Source organism: Vicugna pacos, chromosome 20 (assembly GCF_048564905.1).
Source record: "Vicugna pacos chromosome 20, VicPac4, whole genome shotgun sequence".
NCBI lineage: Eukaryota > Metazoa > Chordata > Mammalia > Artiodactyla > Camelidae > Vicugna > Vicugna pacos.
Genome location: NC_133006.1, coordinates 6,244,865 through 6,269,046, shown reverse-complemented (window position 1 = coordinate 6,269,046; position 24,182 = coordinate 6,244,865). Strand labels below are relative to the sequence as shown.

General features: G+C 43.4%; 1 protein-coding gene across 18 annotated transcripts in view; it reads right to left on the bottom strand.

Moving 5' to 3' along the window:
- The window catches only part of DST (dystonin), a 435,317-nt gene that overhangs the window by 176,942 nt on the left and 234,193 nt on the right, over positions 1–24,182 (bottom strand). For all 18 annotated transcript variants that reach the window (XM_072944761.1, XM_072944766.1, XM_072944764.1 and 15 more), the window contains one exon: positions 14,911–15,077. In XM_072944761.1, coding sequence (XP_072800862.1) covers positions 14,911–15,077 — 167 coding nt within the window. The remainder of the gene's footprint in view (positions 1–14,910; positions 15,078–24,182) is intronic.

The following is a 24,182-nucleotide window of genomic DNA, read 5'->3' as shown; positions in this document are numbered from 1 at the left end:
TCTCCCACCTCCGGGAGATTTTCATTTTCATTCCAAAGTTTTCATTACCCTGTAATTTCTCCTTTTTGTGGAACTTTAACTGGAAATTTGATTCCATCTTGGGTTTGACAAAGCAAAGACCGCTAAGCTGTGGGTAGCCACGTTCCTGAATTACAGACTAGACGGTCGAGCATTCACTCTTCTGATTTCCCTGTTTTCTGAAAACCCTTCAAAATGATATAATGTAACCCTCCGCCACCTAAAATCATATATACTAGTCTTGCATGGGGGAAAAAAAAGCCATTCCAACTCTTACTTGTATAAGGTAATCTTGTCTGAATGACCCAATCTTCTTGGATGGCACGTTCTAAAAACATTTATTTTTGTTTATATCCCACCTCTTCTTCATTAAATGATTAAAAATGGCTTACAAAGAAATAAAAACATGAAGTGATAAGGCAGTTTTTAAATTAGACATATAAAACCAAGATAAGGCCATACGATGAAGCTGAAAGTAAGGCCAAAAAGTGTAAACCACTCATTTACATGCTTGAGCGCCTTTAATTTGTTCCCAAAATGTAGGACAAAAAGGTATCAAATAAAGCAGCTATTGCCACAGTAAAAAATAATTTTGGCTAAAAGTAGTTCTTATGTCTCTTACAATATTCATCTTAAAAGACCATTCTCCCTGGAGTAAGCAGATATAATACACCCCCACAAGCATATACATATATGTTTATATGCATATACATATACACACGGGCGTTTATATACAGGTGTGTATGTGGATATATACACACATATACATACACAGTATGCACACTATATAGATGAATATACATGCTATTCATATGTATCTATATTGATATATGTATATTTTTTCATGTATCTGTAATACAAAGATATCACCACCCACCAACAGCCAAACTAGCAGAATATTAAAACTGTGTAAGAGATTTTTTGCTATCAACACCCCAAAGTAACTCTGCAGTCCTCAGACACTTTGCGAATATATTAGCTCACGTAAGAACTAGACAGGATTCCAAGAGAGAATGTGATTTACACAGAGTCATAAATGGCTGAAGACCAGCACAAGAGACACCCTAAAGCTTCCACATTACATCAAGTCAAACACCAAAGAGCCCAACTGCGAGGGACGTGACACAAAGTCAAAACACCTGGAAAGAAAGCCCTTGGAAATGGACATCGGCACTCACTGGAAGGGACACTGATAAAAGCCAGCTGGGAGAATCCATTAGTGCAGGCAGAAGATTACCAAATCCTAGTCAACAATCTTATGGTTACCAGGGGAAGGGGTGGGAAGGGATAAATTTGGGAGTTTGAAACTTGCAAATGTTAACCACTATATATAAAAATAGATTTAAAAAAAAACAAACTTCTTCTGTAGAGCACAGGGAACTATATTCCATATCTTGTCATAACCTTTAATGAAAAAGAATATGAAAAGGAATATATGTATGTATATGCGTGACTGGGACACTGTGCTGTACACCAGAAACTGACACATTGTAACTGATTATATACTTCAATTAAAAAAAAATTTTTTTAAAGCGCACACGGAACAAGACACGTCACAGCTCCTCCATCACCTAAACACACACACACACGGTTCTGAGGTTTCCTGAGGGCTTTTCTGTGCTGAAAACAATCTGGAAAATAGGCATAGAGTGAAAACAACATACAAACCATAAATGACAGCTTTTCAAATAGCATAAATTACTGCTCCTCCGTTCTGAACCCTCCCTTCTTCAGCTTGTGGTAAAGTTACCAGCTGGATGTCTTATAAAATAATAACAGTAACAAAAACCACAGCGGGGATTACTCTATGTTGATACCTACTGTTGCAGCAGGCAATGCACTGAGGGCTTTAAAAGCATTATCTCACTGAATCCTCTCAACAGCCCTCAGCAGTAGGGTGTGTGATCATCCTGAACTTACAGAGGGAAAAAAATGAAGCTTAAGGCGCTTACATAACTTGAACACAAAGCAGAATCTGACAAGAGGCAGTCCGTACTTGAACCCAGGTCTGTCTCCGTGCAAAGCCCAGGCAATATGCTGCATTATAAACTGAGAACTAATCAAACAGGAACATCCAAGGTGAAGCTGAGAAATCAAGATAAAGCACAGAGGCATTCTGGGGAAAATGATGGTGACAGTTAACGCCCATGAAGAAACACAGGAAAGCGTACGTGTGAACGTGTGTGCGCCCCAGCACGCTCAGAAAAATAAACCCTAAGAAATAAGACGTAGTTCCAGCTTCTCACCAAAACAGTGCTCATCGGCATATACTACACAGACGGCTCCCACACTTGGAATGGGTTTATCCAGACTGAGGAAGGCTCGGTCATCTGATTTTTAACAAGGTTCGCCCCCTCCAGCAGGTGATTCTTATCAGGGAAGTTGGCAACTAAGCCAACTTAGAAATCCTCTTGTCTCTAATAAATCTTTCATTTTCTTTCAAAATTATTAACATTTTGTATTGGAAAAAAACCCCTCAGTAACATAATTCTATATAACAAGACAAACACATATCACAGAAACAAATATGCCTTATGCCCCCAACCAGGAGACAGGGGACCTTTTCACTCTTTTCCAGTGTTGGTTTTTATTGTTTAAATCTAGCGGTAAAGAACATATTTAGGATTGGGGGTGGCGGCAATTCATGCTGGTCTAACTCTAGAATACACTATGAAATGATGGTGTCTGGAAAAGACACTATTTCGGTAACAGATTTTTTTTTAATTAAAATCCAAACCACTTATATAAACTTTGTGATTTGAGATATCTGATCACCTGAAAGGACACTGAGCAACAATTTGTTTCTCAATTGGAAAAAGAAAAAGAAAAAGAAAGTAGAATGGTGGGTGCCAGGGTCTGGGGGGAGGAGGACTGAGGAGTTACTGTTTAATGAGCGCAGAGTTTCAGTTTTGCAAGAGGAAGAGTTCTGGAGACGCATGGTGGTGACAGCTGACAGCACCGTGAATGTACTTAATATTGTGAACTGTCCTCTTAAAAAATGGTTAAGATGGTAAACTTTATGCTCTGCACCATGGTCCCTCAGATTCTGAGGCAGGCTGGCTCCAGGAACCCCCTAGATCCCTGAGTCCGCGGATGCTCAAGTCCCTAACTGTCCTCACGGTACTGGCGTTTCCGTATCAGTGGATTCAACCAGCCCCAGATGGACTGTGTAGTATTTTTGATCGGCTGAATCGCAGATCTGGGACCTACCGATCCCAGAGGGCCGACCGTGTATTTCATGTATATTTTAAAACTTGGACAGACCTGTTAAAGACAATTTTTACATATTTGAGGGGAAAGGTGATACTGTGGTGGAAAAAAAATGAACAGGGCTGTGATTCAGGTGTCCTATGATTCAGTCCAAACTTGCTGTGACTTTGAACACACATCCAGAAACCTGGGTCTCAGTTCCCGTCCACAAAAAATGAAAATCTGAAATTACCAAGAATCATCTAGAATTCCAGTCATCCGGAGGAAGCATCCGGAAATGGGGGGAGGGGAGAGTGGGCAGTTGGGGGGTTGCTGCTGCCATGAGATCTGAAGAACCCACTGACTTGTCCAAGGTCTCAATAGAGGATTCTTGTGAAAGGACGTGTGAAACTTTGTATAAAGAGCCATGTACACAGGGTAATGGTGTGCTATTAAGAAAGACACTAATAGGTACTAATAGTATCCAATAGCTGCTATACTATTGAGAAGTACCCACTGGATACTTCAACTAACATTTTTTTAAATTTTTAATTAAATTTTTGAATTTAAATAAGTTTTTGATTAAATTCAAAAATTTAATTAAAATTTTTCATTAAAATTTAAAATTGAATTAAATTTAAATTTAACTAAAATTTAAAATTAATTTCATTAATTTTAAAACTTATTTAAATTATTTTTAATTAAAAACTTAAGAATTTTTAATTCTTAATGAGAATTTTTTTAAAATTTTTAAAGTACCTATTATGTAAACAATGTAACAAAATGTAATCAGAGAAAGCATAACTTGGTGCTTTAGTATGCTAATTACAGATAATTCTCCCATCAACCAAGGAGCAGTGCATCCATTCGCTCAGTATTTAACAAGCGTCTACCACGTGCAGGGCATTGAGGCGCTAAGCGCAGGCGGCTGCGCAGACAGGGAGCAGGGAACTCAAGGCTCCAAGGGGAGCTGGGAGGAAACCAGGAGAGCACGTGGTGGAAGAGCCCCACGGGGACAGATGAGGCTGGATGGATGGCAGGGAGCCCAGTGATGCTGAATCTCAAGAACTTCTTCCAAGATTTTGAATGTTTTGCCAAGAACTATGGAAAACCACTGAAATGCATGAAGGAGGATTCAGAGGTTAAAGGGTCAGATCCGAGGACAGAAGGAGAAGAAACTTAAAGTGGTGAAAAGTGCCCCGCCAGAGTCCAGGCAGAGCCCAGGATGCCTTGCAGAAAAACAGGGCAGCGGTGGGGAGAGGGGACGGATGGGAGATACCCAGAAGGTCAAATGCACGGAGCTTAGTTTTACAGCACTGGTTCCAGGAACCAGGGCGGAGGAATGGACGAGAGTCCACACAGAGAGGAGAGAAAGGCAAACTGGGGACCTCGAAGAACCACCCCCTGCCCCTATCCACTGTCCTGCAGAAGGGGCCGAGTCTGGAAAGGGCGCTGAGCCACAACCGCCCCAGTACCAGGAGGAAAAGTAGGGCAAAAAAAGAAAAAGAGCATTTCGCCAAGAAAAGACGGTCAGCAGGGCCAAATGCTGAGCAGCAGGATGAAGCCTGGAAAACATGCACTGGATTCATACACATTTACCCTGAAATCACTCGTGACCCTGGCAGAAGTGGTGTGAGCGGATTACGGCAGATGGGAGTGGAGGGAAGAAATGAACACCGAGGGTGTGGACAACTCTTGAGACATTCAGCCTCTGAAGAAAGAAATGATATAAGGCAGGAGATGGGAAAAAGCGTGGTTTTTTTTTTTAATTGTGTGCTGTTTTCAAATGAACTTACTCACAAAACAGAAACAGACTCACAGACATAGAGAACAAACATATGATTACCAGTGGGGAAGGGGGTGGGAAAGGATAAACTGGGAGTTCGAGATTTGCAGATACAAACTACTATATATAAAATAGATAAACACCAAGTTTCTACTGTATAGCCCAGGGAACTACATTCAATAACTTGTAGTAACCTATAAAGAGAAAGAATGTGAAAAAAGTATATGTATGCATATGCATAACTGAAACATGATGCTGTACACCAGAAATTGACACACTGTAACTAACTATAAAAATAAATAAATGGTGTGTTGTTTTATTAATAAAGAGGCTTCAGGGTGCTTACAATCCAATGAGGAAGATCTGCGGAGAGAGAAAAGTTTACTCTAATGAGAAGGGAAGTTTCTGAGGTAGGAGTTGAGATGAGATCTAGGACAGGAGAGGAGGGGGGCCGGCCTCAGACAGGTGGACAGAGGATTCCCGCCGAGCCGGCTACGTGGATGCAGAGGAAGGTGGGTTTGCATCTTTGGTAGCAAAAAGAAAGTCTTCCCACCTGCTGGCTTCAAAACCCTTTGGAAGCAGGAGTTGAGGTCATCAGGGAGGAGGTGAAGGTGGTGTGAGGGAGAGAAGGGGTGGATTAACACGTGGGGAAAGAGGCCGCTGCTCAGAGCCACGTGAGCCGGGAGCCCGCCCTGAAGTCTGACTGTCTCCGCCGTGCGTCACTGCCTAGGGACAGGCACAGACTGAGCAGACACCTGGGCTCATGCTGTTCGGGCTCCGCTGGAAAACTGGTATGTACTCAGCAGCAGGCAGGAAACCGAAAGGGATTTTGTGGGAGTTTAAAAAAAAAGAGAGAGAGAAAAGAAAAAGAAAAAAACCCATTTACTTGGAGATTAGTCTAAGCATAACCTCTGCCCTCCAGAACACAGCTTACCGACTCTGCCACTGACATCTGTGCTCAGAGAGGTCACACAGTAAGAAAATACATTCAATGTGTCTGTGTACTCATCGCTGGGACACTGTGCTGTACACCAGAAATTGACACATTGTAACTGACTATACTTCAATTAAAAAAAAAATACATTCAGATGCCTCGCTTGTCCTTTGAGGTTAAGACAGCTAGCATAACAAATTCCTGAAGATGACTGTTTGGACTAAATCATGTTCAGGCTTAGCATATTCTTACTGTTCTTATTGGTGGAAAAATCATCTCCCCTCGGACCCGCCCCTCAGAGAAAAAAAAAAGATCTGGAATATGATCCTCCCTTTCCCCCTAATAAACCTGAACGTGAAGGAGACCCACCCACGGCTGTGTAACTGGGTGTAGCTATTGCTTTATGCTCATATTTGGGTACATTTTGTTGGAGAAACAAAGCCAAGAGCCCCAAGGTAGCAACAAGCTATGAAGGTAACTTTCCCTTCTCTCCAAACTAGATGCCCGAACTTACTTCAAACATTCTTCTGATTTTTTTTTCTACAAAGGGACTCTCAACCAGCAACAAGGCAGAACGCAAAGGCTGAGAAACACTGTAATTCACAGCAAGCTTTGTTAGCGCTTCAAGATTAGAATCTAATACTGGACATTTTTAAAAACTACCTAAATGAATTGAGACTTTTGCTTCACAAAGAGCAATTAACCCCATAATAGTCTCATGGACTTTAATTAAAGCACAGAGAATGGGACTGATTTTGGTAGAGGAGTAACTTTTTCAGGGCCTACATTTAAGTGAACTTACGAGAGTAAACTGTAAGTAAATCTAGGAGTTAAATACCACCCTCTCCCGCTAAAAAAAAAAAAAGGCGGGGGGGGGGTGTATCAGCTTATTTACTCTGGTAGAAACTATTAAACTACTGCTGTCAGAGAGTAACATGAGACTCTGAGTCTACAAATGAGCCCAAAGAAGAGATGCTGCAAGAAAACAGAGGGACCTATCAAAGAGCAGCAGATGCTGGATTCAGAGTTCAGAGTGCTCACCATCACACCATGGAGCCATATGATCCAGCCATCCCACTCCTGGGCACATATCTGGAGGGAACTGCACCCCAGTGTTCACAGCAGCACTATTTACAATAGCCAAGACATGGAAGCAACCTAAGTGTCCATCGACAGATGACTGGATAAAGAAGTTGTAGTGTATTTATACAACAGAATACTACTCAGCCATAAAAAGGAATAAAATAATGCCGTTTGCAGCAACATGGATGGACCTGGAGATGGTTATTCTAAGTGAAGTTAGCCAGAAAGAGAAAGAAAAATACCACAAGATATCACTTGTATGTGAAATCTAAAAAAAAAGATAAATAAACTTATTTACAAAACAGAAACAGACTTGCAGACATAGAAAACAAATCTATGGTTACTGGGGAGGACGCGGGGGAGGGACACATTGGGAGTTCAAGATTTGCAGATTCTAACTACTATATATAAAACAGATAAACAACAAGTTTCTACTGTAGAGCACAGGGAACTATATTCAATATCTTGTAGTAACCTGTAACGAAAAAGAATATGAAAATGAATCTATGTATATGCATGTCTGGGACATGATGCTGTACACCAGAAATTGACACAACACTGTAAACTGACTATAATTCAATTAAAAAATAAAAGATTAAAAAAATAAAATAAGCAGATATTTCCTCTCAATACTTACATGCTAAACTGCATTCCCCAGTTGCAAGGAAAAATACACAGAAAAATACTAAAAGGAGTCAGCAGATGTGGGCACTAACTCACTCGCTTGGCTACAGATGGATTAAAAGCAGCCATGTGAGTTCTTCAAGATTTTAAAGTGTGAGAATGCTTAGAAGCCACCCATTCATGCTCTCAGAGTTCAACGTTTTAAGTTTATTTACTAAGGGAAATAAGGAGTTTGATTCTGCCTCGCAAATTGAAAAGTTTATGATTTTAAAAACAATTAAGAACCGTCAGGGCCCTGCCTGCGGCCACACACACCTTACCTGGTGTGCACGCCCACACCCTCACATGCGTATACACCCTCATACCTCTGGTTCTGCAGCCTGAGGGCAGACCAGGTTCTGGCAGAAAAGAATCACCAAAGTCTACAGTAATCTTACTTCCTGTGGGAATATTTCAAACCCTACAGGGCCTCCTCCCAGTATTAAACTAGTCCAACCCAGTTTAGCCTGTAAGGTGTGACTGAATCCAAAGTAGGAGGCTGAATCACCACCTCCAGGTCCTATGAAACGAGCTGACTCAGACCACAGCCCTCACTCTCACCTGCCCAATGACAGCATCTTTGAACACTTCCTATAACAAAACATGACGGTCTCAGTAAGTTCTAATTCAGAATGCAAATAATGAACCAAATAGTCACCACTCAGCTCCACACTTGGACAAGTGAAGAACTCCTGAAGTAAGAGAATATTTACATTCCTGCTCCTGAACACAACCTATTCCAAAAATTGTTGAGTCTTGCTTGGGGGATATATTTAAAACATGCTTGTGCAAAGAAATGCCAGGGGCCTTAAAAGGAGATTTAATAAATGAATGAAGGGCAAGCAGAAACTAGTGAGCAGAAAGAATCTCTCTTCAAAATAGCCTCGGCATTTCAGGCCTGACATACTTGATGTCTTGTCGTGTGGCCACCCCAGGCTCGCCCGGCCCCAGGGCACCGCTGCGTGGTTCTCCCTGGCCTGTGGGCATCCATTCGTGTCCCTGCCTGTCAGACGGGCCAGTTTTCCACGCTGAGCGACACTGGGTGCTGCTGTGTTGGAGCTTGGCTTCCATCAGTGTTCCAGGGCAGACAGCTACTTGGAGAGGCTGATAAAGTCAGACCAGCTGGGGACTGAGCTTCAGGCTGGAGATAACTTATTTCCCGCAGAAGAAAAAGGTCCATCTTACTGTAACTCTGAGCACATGTCAGTGACAGCACAGAGCTCTCGGCTGAACCTCGGCTCTAACACCTGCCCCTGAAGCACGTGGACCACCTACCGCCAGGAATTTCTCTCCTTCTATACCTGTCTTACGCTTGGCAGTTTATTAGCCGACTGGTGTCTAGAGGATACTTCTAGAATCCCTTGGCTACTGGGTCTCCGTTAATTCTGCTTGATCCTCTCTTGCTTTTAAGCTCCTTACTCATCAAATGCTCGTGACATCCTTTTGATCTAAGTCCGGCAAATCCAAGTCTTTGTTATTCTTTGGAATGAAAAGCAAGGTGACGGGCAACAGAGGCTTATTTACGAAGATTTCTTAACCGGTGTGGTTTTCAGTGAAAAGGTTTCAATAGGCTTGAAAGAAAATTTAAACACTATAAACCAAACAAGCAGAAATGAGTGCAGATACACGCACTAGTATTTCTCTTATTTGAATCCTTTGCACTGAAAACTGAACATAGCAAATGGACGTTCCTAGGAGGAACTGGGAACAGAATTTTCTAAGTCGGAATTCATATAAAAACAATGCCTTTCTCAGTGACCTATTTAAACAGAACCTACAGAAAGCATCCCCTGTAATCTCTTCCACTAAATCCTATTACTTAATCCTTCTGCCTACCCATTGCCCAACCCAGGCTCTCCATCCTCTGGAGGAAAACATGACGCACTAAAACTACAGAAAAGCTCATTTGTCAATTTCCTCTTACTGCTACTGAGTGTTTGAATGTTCTCTTATCATCCACAATTTCCCTCACTACGTGAAGTTGTTGGCGACGCTGTTTTCAGAAACAGTGGATTCTAAGTCAAACAATTAATGTGGTCCCTTGATAATTTCTTACAAGGGACCAAGATCTTAGTTGGCCGTTATATATGGTACTATTTATTGGATAGGGCAGGGGTCCCTGGAGAAACAGAACCAGGCATGGCTTTCTTGACATAAGAGAAGCCATCTTGGTCCAAGCCATTTGGGGAGCTAAGCCTGGCCACCAAGCTTGCCCTTAAACAGGTCTCACTAATAACGATCTTAAGGGAACAGAAGAATGCAGAAACAGGGACTGTTATCAGGCAAGAGAAGTAACAGCAAAGATAATCCACTATAAAGATCTCCCGTTCTGTTTCAGTGGTAAAGACTGGCCTGAAGCCTCAACCACCAGATCAACTGGAACCTAAGGGAGAATGACGCCGACCTAGAATTTCTGACTTCAATCAACTAACTAAAGCTTGGACCCTGTCGACCGCCCAAGCCCCTTCATGAATATGCACATGCCCTTAGCTTAAAATTTCCCTACTTTTGTTGTTCAGGAGATCTCTGGCCAAGATCCCCAGTGTTCTCCATACTTGCTGCCAGTAATAAATCCTGCGTTCTCCACTCTTTGGCTTGGCTGTGTCTTTTGGCTCGACGCCCACCCAGAGGCGAGCCCAGTTTTCGGGTAACAATTTCTTAAATTCATCAAGCATTTTCATATGTCTTGGCTGAATGCCATTGGTCTCCAAGGACGCACTACCACAACTGCTCTGGGCAACAGTTCCATTATCTGGATATCCACGCTGTCTACGGGGAATTATGCATTTACACAGAAGTTTATGAGGACTTGAGAATCCAGAGTAATCATTTCCATTATGTGAAAAGTATGTGATCTCTACTAGCTACCCTTTTGAGCCTCAGTTTAACAATTTAACAATTTGACAACTTAATAAATTGATAAAATGGAAACAGAGCCATCTATTTTGCAGGACTGTGATATTTAAAAAAAAACAAAAACTGACGCATGGTCAACATCCTGCAACTATTTCTTGGGCACCTGCTACGTGATGGTTTCTTTTTACCTGCACGGAACATTTTTATTGCATAACATCTACAAATTAGTCTCATTATGTAAAATTCTCTTCGTTTTCATTTCCCATGATAGTTCTTTCAAGAAACAGAATTTTAGAAAATTAAGTTTCTGTGGAACTTTTAGAACAACTGCATTGTTAGTAAAGGGCTGCTCACTGGGGTTAGCAAACACTGGCTCTGATTCCAAAAGTCGTATCTGTGTGGGACACTAATAGAAATAGGCTAGACAGTCCAAATTAATGTGCTTGACCAACAGCTTTTGACAGCATTTACATTAACATGGAATCCAAAGGATGTTAGTGTTCTGCCCATTTCAGGCCAATATTCCTAAATCTTTGGATAACATCATGTACATTAGGTACAGACATTATCATGCACCTCTGTATCTGTGGTTTCTGCATCCTCGGATTCAACGAACCATGGATCAGAAATATTTGAAAAAATTCCAGAAAGTTCCAAAAAGCAAAACTAGAACTTGCTGTGTGCTGGCAGCTATTTACACAGCATTTACATTGCATTCGTTGTCAAAAGTAACCTAGAGATGACTTAAAGTACGCAGAGGATGCGTACTGGTTACATGTGGACACTGCGCCATTTCACATAGGGGACTGGAGCATCCTGGCACCTTGTTACCTGCAGGGGTCCAAGGACCAAACCCCATGGATACCAAGGGACAACTACACACAAAAATCTTACTAAATCACTTAGCACAAATTATACTGGCTTATTCTTAAATGACAAATACTATTTTCCTTCTCATCTCCAGAGAAATCTCCCACATTCTATCCAGGGCAGATGAACTGGCCAGACAGAGGCACCACACCCCTCTTTCCATCCACTGCCCCGATCATGAGGTTATTTCTTACGAAGCCCTCATTCCTTAGCATCCTTCTCAAAAAAGTCTCCCATCTGCTCAGACTTGGCGTTTGAGTAGAAACCAACCCCGTGTACCACCTCAGATAATTTTTTAATTTTAATTTCAGAGGTCAAATAAAATTCATACAACTAATAAAACTTTTTATCTAAAAAAAAAAAATACCCCCAAAGCCTAGTTAAGTGGGTATCTTTCCCCAGCAAATCCAAAGACATCGCAAAATTTACGAGAGTCATTATCAAGTAAAAACAACTGTTCAATGAAACACTGCTCTCTAACATGTGACTATTGCTGTCCAATGGCCAGAAATCTGCTTACAAGGATTTCTCAGTCGTTCACAACTTTGCCTCTTTCGTCTTTCGAGTAAACCAAGGCATTCAACCACGAAAACTATGCGGAGTTGAGTGCCATCTGTTTAATTATTGCACACACTAGGAAAAAAGTAGTCAATTGTTTTTTTAAGTAAAAAGGAAGGTCCAAGGACTTTAAAAGAAAACAAAATACAGTTCTACAGATGAAAGGTTTCTTCTAATAAAAGAAACCATAGTAAAAGAAAGAAAGAAAGCAAGAAAAGAAACCACAGTAATATTTTAGGCACAAGACAATTTTACAAAACTTCAGCAAGGAAAAAATCTTTTAAGTATTTAAACCTGCTATTCAGTGTTTTTACACGAATTCTAACAGAGGAAAAGCAAATCACTAGGAAATCAAAGTTCCAAGTTAACGCTAACAACTTCCTAAAATGATCTCTGCCCAAAGAAAAGTTCAAGACAAATAACATTCGCAAGATCCAAATCCTCCCCTAAAGTGACGTGAGCTCTGTGACTAAATTAAACAGGAAATTTTAGGATCTTTGACACAGCAGTGACCCATTTAAGTACTTCGGGGAAAACACACAGCAGGAATATACCAATTTGTACTCTTAATCCTTCCTGAGTATTGAAGAGACAATGCCTAGAGAGCATGGTTTTTAAGAGACAGTGATTTTAGAAGGACAGCCGGCTTCTAAATGTTTTGCTTCTACCTAGAAAACTTCAAAAGAAGAGATAAGGGAACACCTTCAAAATGCATCACGGCACCAGCCCTTCGGTTTAACCATCCAAACACTGTCATTCAAAGGCTAAGAAGGTTTCATCATTCTGGGTATCAAATGTGTCCAGCCTTCCAAGGGCTTGGGTTTTAAAAAGTCACGTGGGGAGAGCAGTGTGACCATCACGATGTCTGTACCAGGAAACCCTCCCAGCAGTGAGTCACTCAAGGGGAGCTGGCACCTTATTCTGGACAAGTGGAGGCGAGTCGGTCCTGGTTTTCCTAATTTTTGTCTTTTTTTTTTTTTGGAAGTATAATCAGTTACAATGTGTCAGTTTCTGGTGTACAGCAGCATGTCCCAGTCATGCATGTACATACATGTATTCATTTTCATATTCTTTTTCATTGAAGGTTATTACAGGATATTGAATATAGTTCCCTGTGTCCTGATTTTTCTTTTTAACTCAGCAGCCTACACCTACTTCTACGGAATGCTGTTCTGTAAAGGAGGCAGATTATTACAGTGTTTACAGGGGGCATGGGTGTGGACACATGGGAGACTCATTATAGGTTTATAGGTGTCAAAGTCTCCAAAATAAAAAAAGAGGGAGAGAAGGGGAGGAGGCAGGGGAGAGAAACAAAAGGAAGAAAGGGAGAGAATAGGGGAGACGGGGTTTCCAGGCAAACAGACTGAATGAGACCTTAGCTCTGCACCTTGGCAAACTTGAGGTTCCCCACTTGCAAAGTGGGTAACAGCAGCTCCTGCTCTAAGGGTCTCTGGGAGACGTGAAGGAGGTAACGCAACAGAAAGCCCTTAACAGAATGCCTCAAATGCAGAAAGTTGTCAAAATATTAACTATTCCAGTTACTATCATTTTTATCATAATCGAATACGTCTCTCGGTACGAGGCCTCTATTTAGGAAGAGATCCAGTTCTTCAACAACATGATACAATTTTTGCAAAACTAAAATAAATCACTGAGATCAAGAAATACATTGTTTCAGCCACTATATATAAAAATAGATTAAAAAACACAAATTTCTTCTGTATAGCATAGAGAACTATATTCAGTATTTTGTAATAACCTTTAATGAAAAGGAATATGAAAACAAATACGTGCATGCATATGCATGACTGGGATACTGTGCTGTACACCAGAAAACTGACACATTGTAACTGACTTACTTGAATGAAAAAAAATTTTTTAAAAAGAAATACATTGTTTCCAGCCAAGGTTTTCTGAGGATTTAGCTTCCTCTAAGGCAACAGGAGCGTGTATTCAGCAGCCAAGTGCTGGGGTTTGAATCCCAAGTCTGCCACTTGCTGGCTGGGTGACTTTAAGCAAGTGTTTACTCTGGTTTCACTTCTGTCTGTAACCAGCCGAGGACAAGATTCCCTTATGGATGCTGTGAGGGTTAAATGAATTAATACATGTAAACTGCTTAGGACAGTAAGTGCTGTGTGAGCGTTAACTGGAGAGCTCATGGTTATCAGTTCTTACTGGGAAACTGTTTGCCACCCCAAACTTGGCCACTGCTAAACCCAGCTACTCACTAGAGTAACTAGGCGAGGGGGCTATGATTTGGAAGCTTGTGAGCTCTGAGTCTGAACTAAATCCTGACCTCACTAACCATCAAAGCTCCCTAGATATAATCTTGGTCCCCTCCTGGTAGAGTATATATGAGTTTACTGTCGGCAAAATCCAAAGACGTACCATAGCTCTGTGTGTCTGATTTTCTAAAACATTTTTGTTTGTTTGTTTTGTTTTGGGGGGGGCGTGTAATTATGTTTATTTATTTATTTTAATGGAGGGACTGGGGATTGAACCCAGGACCTCATGCACGCTACACACGCACTCTATCACCGACCTATACTCTCCCCTTGCAGTGATTTTTTTTAATTGAACGTTTTATTGTGAAATCACTGTAGATTTATAGACAGTTGTAAGGAATAATACAGAGCAATCCTGTGTAGCCCTACCCAGTTCCCCCGAGACAGGAGGGAAGCAGGCAGGGCACAACCATGGAAGGAATGACACAGCCACTGAAGACAGGACACAAACTGGTTAGAGCCAAGTTAGCGGAAGGTCCAACTTCCGCCCAGGGTGGCGGAAGGCTCGACTTCCAGTTGATTTTCTTTTTACTTGTCTGTATTTGTTAATGTTCTGCCTTCCACATGCATTGCTTTTATAATAATAATAGCTTATTTTTAAATTTAGAAATGAAAGAAACACTTCTCATATTTGTCTAAGGAAAAAAAACATAACACCAAGTCCATACCTGTATTTATGAATGATGGCATTAAATAGTTTTCCATCTCTCCAGCAGGTAGTGAAATTCTCACACCGAATGCCCGCATAACCCTCTGTTGCCTGCTGGGTCCACAGTAACAGTCTCTCTTTCGCAGACATGTCCTCCGACTCTCCAGTAACATGGATATCAGATATCTGAACGTAACAGAAAAGGTTAAACCATTAGGAAGGAAGGACGCTAAGGCAGATTAAGAACCTACTACATGCCAAGCACTTTACAAGCACTATTGTACTCCGTCCTTGTTGTAAGCCGAGTATATGTTCCCCGTTTCTCATACAGGGGAAGTGAGTTTCAAAGAGGTTAACAGATTGAAAAGTCAGGTTTAACCCAAGCATCTCAGTTTTTTTTATATCGAAACGTCCCAACGTTGAAGGTTCCACATTCCTCTTTACTAATCAGATCTGTCAAAACAACTTAAGGGAATGTTTTACCACGTTCAAATGGATCAAAGTAGAGCCTACAAAGTGATCCTACGTTACCGCCCGCAGAGCAGAATTGGACCCAACAGGTGTTCTGTGTAAAGGACAAAGAAGGAAAACACATCTCTCCAGTGAACCACATTGCAGAGCTGTTTGGCCTAAAGTCTAATTTTCTCATGAGTCCTCGCTGATCTTATGCAACATGAACCCTCCAGAAAATGACTTCCCTCTATACTTTGTATTCACTAATTTTTTGAAAAGTCTCTTCCATCAAATGATAATAAAACAGGTCACCAGCTCACACGACTTGTGTTTTCTCAAGTAGCCCTTTGACAAGGGTCCTACTTAACCTGGATAATGACATGAAGACCCAGTGACCCTGGCAGGCCCCCACAGCGATTCCCAAACTGGGATTCACACCGACAAACAGCCGTTCCCTCAATCAGCATAGGCTACAAAGCCCTGTCAAGGGCCCGGGGGGCCAGCCAGGGTCAGGAGGAGCAAACAGAGCCAGGAAGCCAGGCGCAGGGAGGGGCCCGTCAACCTGTAGCAGGAAAAAAAAATACCTGAAGTCACGACACTGGTCTCATAGCTTTGAACACGTCACTTCATGTCTGTGAGTCAGCATCCTTATCTACCAATGGAGGAGGTAGGAGGCAGAAGCAGATAACATTTAAGACTCTTTTCAGAGAATATGAAAATGAATCTATGTATGTATATGCATGACTGGGACACTGTGCTGTACACCAGAAACTGACACATTGTAACTGACTATAACTTCAATTTTTTAAAATTGGGGGGAAAAAAGACTCTTTTCAGTCTGAAGTCTGAGAGACTGAGAGACTATAAATATAACATGGAAGGCAGAGGTCCAAACAGGCAGTCAAGCAACTGAAAGTAGAAAACTTCAAAACCCAGACTAAAGAAAGCCTTTACACTGGGCGATGCTGGGCTCAAGCAGGAAGCCCTTTACTCCTACTGCGGCCACAGGAGCCAGAGGCCAGCCAACCCAGGGACCTGTGGCAGAGACGCACAGCAGTTAAGTCCACACCAGACCCACCAGCCCTGACAGCGCCCCCTGCGGGGCGGGGACTCAGGCCCACCAGCCTCTTTCCATCCAGTACTGGGTGGGGCAGCCCTGCCATGGGAGCTCCCCTCCCAGCCACAGCCATAGATGGCCAGGATTTGAAAGTGGAACAGTGTTTCATGCACCTCAATTTTCACAGCAGCACTATTTACAACAGCCAAGACACGGAAACAACCTAAATGTCCATCGACAGATGACTGCATAAATAAGTTGTGGTATTATACACACACACACACACACACACACACACACACACACACACACACACACAATGGACTACTACTCAGCCATAAAAAATAATGAAATGATGCCATTTGCAGCAACATGGATGTCCCTAGAGATTGTCATTCTAAGTCAAGCAGGCCAGAAAGAGAAAGAAAAATTTCATATGGTATCACTTATATGTAGAATCTTAAAAAAGGACACAAATGAACTTATTTACGAAACAGAAATAGAGTCACAGACATAGAGAACACACTTACAGTTACCAGCAGGGAAAGGGGGTGGGAAGGGATAAACTGGGGGTCTGAAATTCGCACCTCTTGGGGAGTGAAGGAAATGTGAGCTATCTTGACTGTGGTGGGGGTCTCGTGGCTGTATACATCTATCAAAGTTCATCCAATTGTACATTTCAAGTATGTATAGTTCACTGTACAGGAACCATACAACAATAAAGATGCTGAAGAAAGAAAAGGAAAGGAAAGGGAAGGGAAGAAAGGAGAAAGAAAAGGAAGGAAGGAAGGAAGGAAGGAAGGAAGGAAGGAAGGAAGGAAGGAAAGAAGGAAGGAAGGAAGGAAGGAAGAAAGAAAAAAGAAAGAAAGAAAGAAAGAAAGAAAGAAAGAAAGAAAGAAAGAAAGAAAGAAAGAAAGAAAGAAAGAAGGAAGGAAGGAAGGAAGGAAGGAAGGAAGGAAGGAAGGAAGGAAGAAAGAAAGAGGAGCGGTGTCTCAAAGCAGTGTCTCTCCTAGGAATCTGTCCTAATCTCCACGGCACAGGAAAGAACTGTGTGTATGAACATGTTATATACAATATACGTGTAAAGGATCTCTCTCTCTCTGTCTCTTTTTTTAACATGGGGGAAGAAAAGAGCTGAAAACCACCCAACTTCCAGCTGATAGTCTAGCCGAGAATCACACTGCCAAGCCTCTCTGGCACATCCCGGGAGTCCAAACCCCCATCTCTCCCACCTCCACGCTCGAGTTAGTCACCTGCCCCAGGACTACACTCTCGCCTGTAAAACTGGGTTGACAACAGTTACCACTGTGTTGTGAAAATTCAACAACACGGACCCAGAGTAATGCCTGGCACATGGTAAGTACACGCTCAATTTGTTGGCCATTTTATTGCTGTGGTGGTCAGTATTCTTTTTGACAAAAGGAGAAGCAAAAACTTGGCTTTATTAGTCTTCTGATTCTCTTAGGAAAAGGAGTGAAAGATAAGGGTTTTAAATTTGCTGCCTCCAGCGAACTGAAATCTTGGCAAGCCAGGTTTCGAGAAACCAGTCAAGGAAACTGCAAATGAAAAGCTGAACCTCTAGGTAAAATTTCACAACAGCTTTGACAGATTATAAAAATCAGTTGCCTCCGGAAACTCTGAGGACGCTGGATGGAGCTATGTGGGTGGTATTTACAGCTAAATAAAGAGGATGATAGCTGGGCAGGGGTGGGGACTGGTTTCTGCAGGGTCAAGAACATTCTACGCTAGTCCAGTCACAAAGGTGGCTCCTATTGACAAAGGAAGCCGGCTCATTTTGACCAAAGGCAAGTTTAATAGGATGCAGTACAGCCCAGCACACCAGGGGAAGGATATTAAGGAAGAAGAGTTTAGAGGTCTGAAGATGGCTACATACCAACCAGGAGAAAATAATATTTTTTTTAGGGGGTGGGTAATTAGGTTTATTTATTTAGTCACTTTTTAATAGATGTAATGGGGATTGAACCCAGGACCTCGTGCACACTAAGCACGCATTCTACCACTGAGCTATACCCTCCCCCTAGAAAAAAATACATTCTTACTAAGTAAGTCCCCAGTAGAGGAATTTCAGAACGTTACTCTCACACACACTACAGGAGACCACTAGGCATGGACACACTATTTTCAAGGCTATCATTTTAAAGTGAGTATTCAAATCTGTTAGGAACCAAACTTCAACATCTCAAAGATGGCTAACACGTTAACTCCTTCAGCTTCTCCTGTGATTTCCAATTACTTATTACCCCCACGTGGAAATCAAGGCATTTTTAGATATACTGTTACCATCAGCCACTATCTATATGAATATGTCAAACTTTTTGTGATACGGTGACACTAAAAATAAATCAAACGCTAAGCACTGTGAGTCTGCAGCTGTCACTCAGGACTCCTACGGTAAAATGTGAGCATTCAGCAAAGTAGCATGAAGCCTCCACCCGTGGCAGGCCAGGTCGGATTCTGGGAGGTAGGCAAGCCTCCTCCCTTCAAATCCTGGAGGCGCACAGAGATCAGAGAAGGTGTCAATTCTGCTGCCCGGGTTTAAATCCCAGCTCCAACAGTTAACGGGATTATGACCCGAGAGCGACTCACACAGTCTCTCCAAAATCCACTTTGCTCATCTGTAAAACTTAAATGATGACGTCATAATGTCTACGTCCACATCTGTAATGGAGTATTACTCAGCCATAAAAAGAGGGAACTACTGACACAGGCAACAACTTGGATAAATCTCCAGGAACTTTTGTTGAGTGAGGAAAGTCAATCTTAGAGGTTATATATGCTTCTATGTATATATCATTCCTGAAATGACAGAATTACAGAAATGGGTAACAGATGGTTGCCAGGGGTTATGGAGAGAATGGGGGTGGGAGGGAGGTCGATCTGGCTACAAAAGGGCACCCTTAGATGACTCTTGGTCATCTTGTGGTGACGGAAGTGGCTTTTATCTTTACTGTATCAATGTCAATACTGTATCCATGTTGTGACATTGTTCCGTGATCTGGAAGGTGTTAGTTACCATTGAGGGGAAATTGGGTAAAGTATAGACAGGTATCTCTGCTTTATTTCTTGGGGTTTTTTTCTTGTTTTTTTTTTCTTTTTTCTTTTTTTTTTTTTTTATGGCGGTACTGGGGATTGAACCTAGGACCTCATGCATGCTAAACATGCACTCTACCACTGAGCTATCCCCTCTCCCCACCGTTTTATTTCTTATAACTGTGTGTAAATCTACAACTATCTCCAAATAATAAACATCTAAATTAAATAAATAAATAATGTCTGCCTGCCCGAGCGGTTCTAAAGACTAGATAAAATAATTCCCAGCAAGGGCGTAGCACAGTGCACAGCAGGCAGAAAATCCCTACAAATATTAGCTTCTTCCACTGCAGTTTCATTAGCAGGATCTGCAGCTTTCAGCCTCCTCCTGACAATCCGTCAGCAAGCATCAAACACAAACAAAATGCTTTCAACCCGAGTTCCTTTCGGAAACTCAAAGCCCTCGTTCCTCTCATCCAGGTCACTGCTGGCTGCCACCCAAGGGCAAGTTCTTCCTGCCACTGAGCCTCTCTGGCCGCATTTCATCCCTGCTTCAGCTCTCCTGACCCAGCTGACCTCCACTCCCAACTTTCCAGAAGGATCTATTCCATGGGAAACAAAGTCTCCTCCCCCTTCAAGACCGTGCGTGCACTGCGTCTACCTTTATAACGAAGCAGGTCTCCCCACTGCATTAACCCAAGCCCCAGACACCACCAGGCCCACAGGCAGGGCAAGAGTTTTCTAACTCCCCCAATAATGCAAAACCAGTCGTTTTCACACCTTTACCCCAGGGGACAAAGACGCGTTTCCACCTGGTAGGCCATCTTGGGGGCCACCTTCTTCACCTTCTCAAAATGATGCCCACATTCCCCAAAGGTCAGACACCAGGCAGAGTGCATGCACCCGGCTCCATCCAGCACCCCATCCTCACCCCACCCTTTGTCTTCTCTCCACTTGGACCGTTGGCGCATCCTGCATCTCATCGCCTGGAACCAGATCAAGCCCAACTCGGGGATTTAACCTCCGACAGCAGGGTCCTGTTCTTCTAGTACGTGCTTTCCCTGCCTCCGCCTAAACCAACGGGCAGGCCCGTCGACAGCTCACGTTCCTCGAGTGGCCCAGCTGTGCCCCAGTCTTTGAGCCTGGCTGTATCTCCACCTCCTCCTCTATCCACTCGGTTCCGCGTAACCCATCACTTGAATACCCTCAGCTCCCTCACACCCTGTCCTGACGCTGCCACCACTCAGCCAAACCGCAACCTGATCACGGCAGCAGTACGCCATCTCCACCCTTGTCCGTGGTAAAAACTGGTGTAGAGAAAGCCGCACCAGCCACGGACCACTGCCTCCGTGAGTCCCAGGTCTGATCCAGCCTGGCGCTCCAACGGCCCCGGCCATCCTTCTCTGTGTCCTGGACGGCTGGGTGTCTGTCCCTCCCAGTCTGTCCGTCAGTGCTTCGGCATTTGCTGAAACTCCTCCCCCACCACCTCTTCTTCCATGTTCAGCATCACTTTCGCGTCTTCTTCTTTACAGAGAGAACATCGCCGGCTTCCCTGCCCTGTTAGCTGTGAACCAGGCTTCCGCTCCTGTGACCCCACCCCCCGCCTCCTGGGGGTCTCGCTATCAGTTCACCCCCTCATCTGGGTCTTTGCTCTCAGTATGTAAAAATGTCCGAGTCTCTTCCACCCTAAAACAAATTAAAATAAATTACTTTCATCAACTCCCTTCCTTCCACACTTCTCACCATCTCTCTCTCTCCTCTGTGAAGCAACTGGAAAAACACAGTCCATAATTTTTCATCTTTATGATCTTTACGCCTCACCCTGTTGAGACTTTGCTCCAATGCCAGACCCTCCACGAAAACGAAGGAGGTGACCAGACAAAAGGGAAGGAGCTCTTGCTCAATGCTCCACTTTCCCAATAAGGAAGGAAATCAGATCGTTTGTGGAACGTAACAGAGGAACAGGTTCAGGAGGAGACCGGGCACTGAACCATGTCGTGGGGGTCAGCTGTCACCTCCCCGTTACAGTCTCACTAACTCAAGGACACTCACAAGTGTCTGCCTGCACCACTGCTAGGCTGGGCCACAGCCATCCTCACGGAGCTTCCAGTCCAGTGACAGAAAGACAACGTGGACAAGGAGTCCAGCGCCTCCAGTTTGAACCTGATCTCGCTGAGGCATGCGTCCCTAGGGGTCACTCCTCCCTGACTCTCCTGCCTTCCTGGCCAGCCCCCCGCTGCCCACCCTTTAATGCTGCTCCTGAGGCTCCGCCCCCAGCCCTCCTTTCTCGCTTTCCCAGGGATAATCGCAGCTCCTGCACTGGCTCTGACCACCCCCCTCACACTGCAGACTCCCAGATCCTGACCTCCCACCCACACCTTCCCCAAAACTCAAGATCTGTAACTTCCAACTCCCTAGCAAATATCTCTGTTGAAATTGTAAAACTAACCACTGACAAAGCACTCAGACGTTGTGCAGAGCACTTCATGGATATGACCTCTTACCATCCTCACAACACGAATCTCATTTTATAAATGTGAGAGAGGCACAGAGTGGCCACACGCTGCGCTTAAGTTCACACCACTACTGACAGGTAAAGGAGAACTTGAACTTGAACCTACAGGCTTCAGGGCGGCTACCCTTAACCACCTTGCAGCATCTCACCATCTCTTCAAGCTGAGTTTCTCTGGCCCCAGCCCATGCTTCCTTCCGTATTCCTAGCCCAGAGAAAGGCCCCACCTTCACCCAGCTGCCCCCAAATCAAAGGTCTGATCTGAAGTCACCCTTGATGCCTCTCCCCTGCCTGCACCTGCATCCAGTGGGTCCCACCACCCCAGGCAGCCACATCTCTCCTCCCTCCCCTTCCACACCCCCTCTAAAAACTCCTCAGGCCCGGCCACACGGCTTCTACCTCCTGTCCCTGCAGAACACCCTCCCCGCTCCCTCTGCCCCTTCACTCCCCCTTCTCCTGGAGGCACCCTCGCTGACTCCACCTCCAGGGTCTGCGTGAGATGTTCCATCATCCCCAGTGCTTGCGGCGCACATACGTCCTGTTACGACAACAGCACAGCCACACATCACTATTACCTGTCGGTGTGTCCCATTCTCCCTCTAAGAGGCGCAAATATATTCAAAAGAACAGGGTCTTAAAGACACCTGCACCCCCATGTTCATAGCAGCACTATTTACAATAGCCAAGACACGGAAACAACTTACATGTCCATCAACAGATGACCGGATAAAGAAGCTGTGATATATATATATATATAAATGGAATGCTACTCAGCCATAAAAATAAACAAATAATGTCATTTGCAGCAACATGGATGGACCTGGAGATGGTCATTCTAAGTGAAGTCAGCCAGAAAAAGAAAGAACAATACCATATGATACCATTTATATATGGAATCTTAAAAAAAAAAAAAAAGCCAAAAGGACTTACTTACAGAAACAGACTCACAGACACAGAAAACAAACTTATGGTTACGGGGGGGGGGGGGGCAGCGGGAAGGGATAAATTGGGAGTTCAAGATTTTCAGATACTAATGTATATAAAACAGATGAACACGTTTGTACTGTACAGCACAGGGAACCATACTCAGTAACCTGTAGTAACTTATGGCAAAAGGGAATATGAAAACGAATGTACGTCTGCTCCTGTACGACTGAAACATTGCGCTGCGCACCAGAAATTGACATACCATTGTAAACTGACTATACTTCAATAGAAATATATTTAAATTTTTTAAAAATTAAAAATTAAAACCTAAACACACAAAAATAAAAGGGTCTTGGTCCTCTTAGTACTAACTGTGCCCACCTCAGCTGGCGCCTGGCACATACTAGATGCTCAGTAAATGCCCAGTGAACCCAGGACTCCATGACTGAGCTGGGCACTCTGGGAACCTGCATTAACTCGCCAGACCATCAGGACATCCCCGTTCCTCCCGCTCTACCATACACGCCAGGGTCCCACACGGGAAGGAGAGGCTTATTACCTGTGCTGGACATGCAGCCCCGGACCAGCAAAACTGCCCCACTCCTAAAGCAGGTGTGTGTCTGCTTCCTATTTACACAATAGAAATGACATAGCTGACCACACTTCTCAAAAATTTATTTTGGCAATGTGTTAAAAGAACAAATATCTAGCATGCCCCCCAAGTCCAAGGAGAGGGTGATGGGAGGAGGTCGACACGCTTGAATTAAGACGCCTCCGTGTCCTAAGTCCAGTGCACACCCATGTCAGTCTCGACAGTATCTTTTAAGACACCATCGCGATGGGTCTAAAGTGACACCTCACCTCAGGAAAGCTTCCTCCCTCCTCCAGAACTGAGTCTCGCTGTCAGAAACCTGAGGTTCGTATGAACTGTCACGTCTTGGTCTGCAACTCAAGAGCTTCCTAGTCTACTGATATTCAAAAAGATTCTTGTGGCTTATTTTAACTTTTCAATTGAACAGGCGACTTCACTGACCTTTTTTCAGTCTTAGCTGCTTTAAATGTGAAATACCAGTTAGCAGTGCATCACAGGCGCTGCTTCAAGTTTACTTTTTTTTTTTTTTGCTTTCAATTTACTTTTATTATCAGATACAACTCATTCCACTCCCATAAGAAGATGGTAATTGGGTTAAAGGAAATTAGCAAACGCCCACACTTGGCATACTCTTTGCTACAGACACAGACAATGCACAGCCCAAATCTTCATTCTGCTTGAGTTGCCAGGGTCTAATGT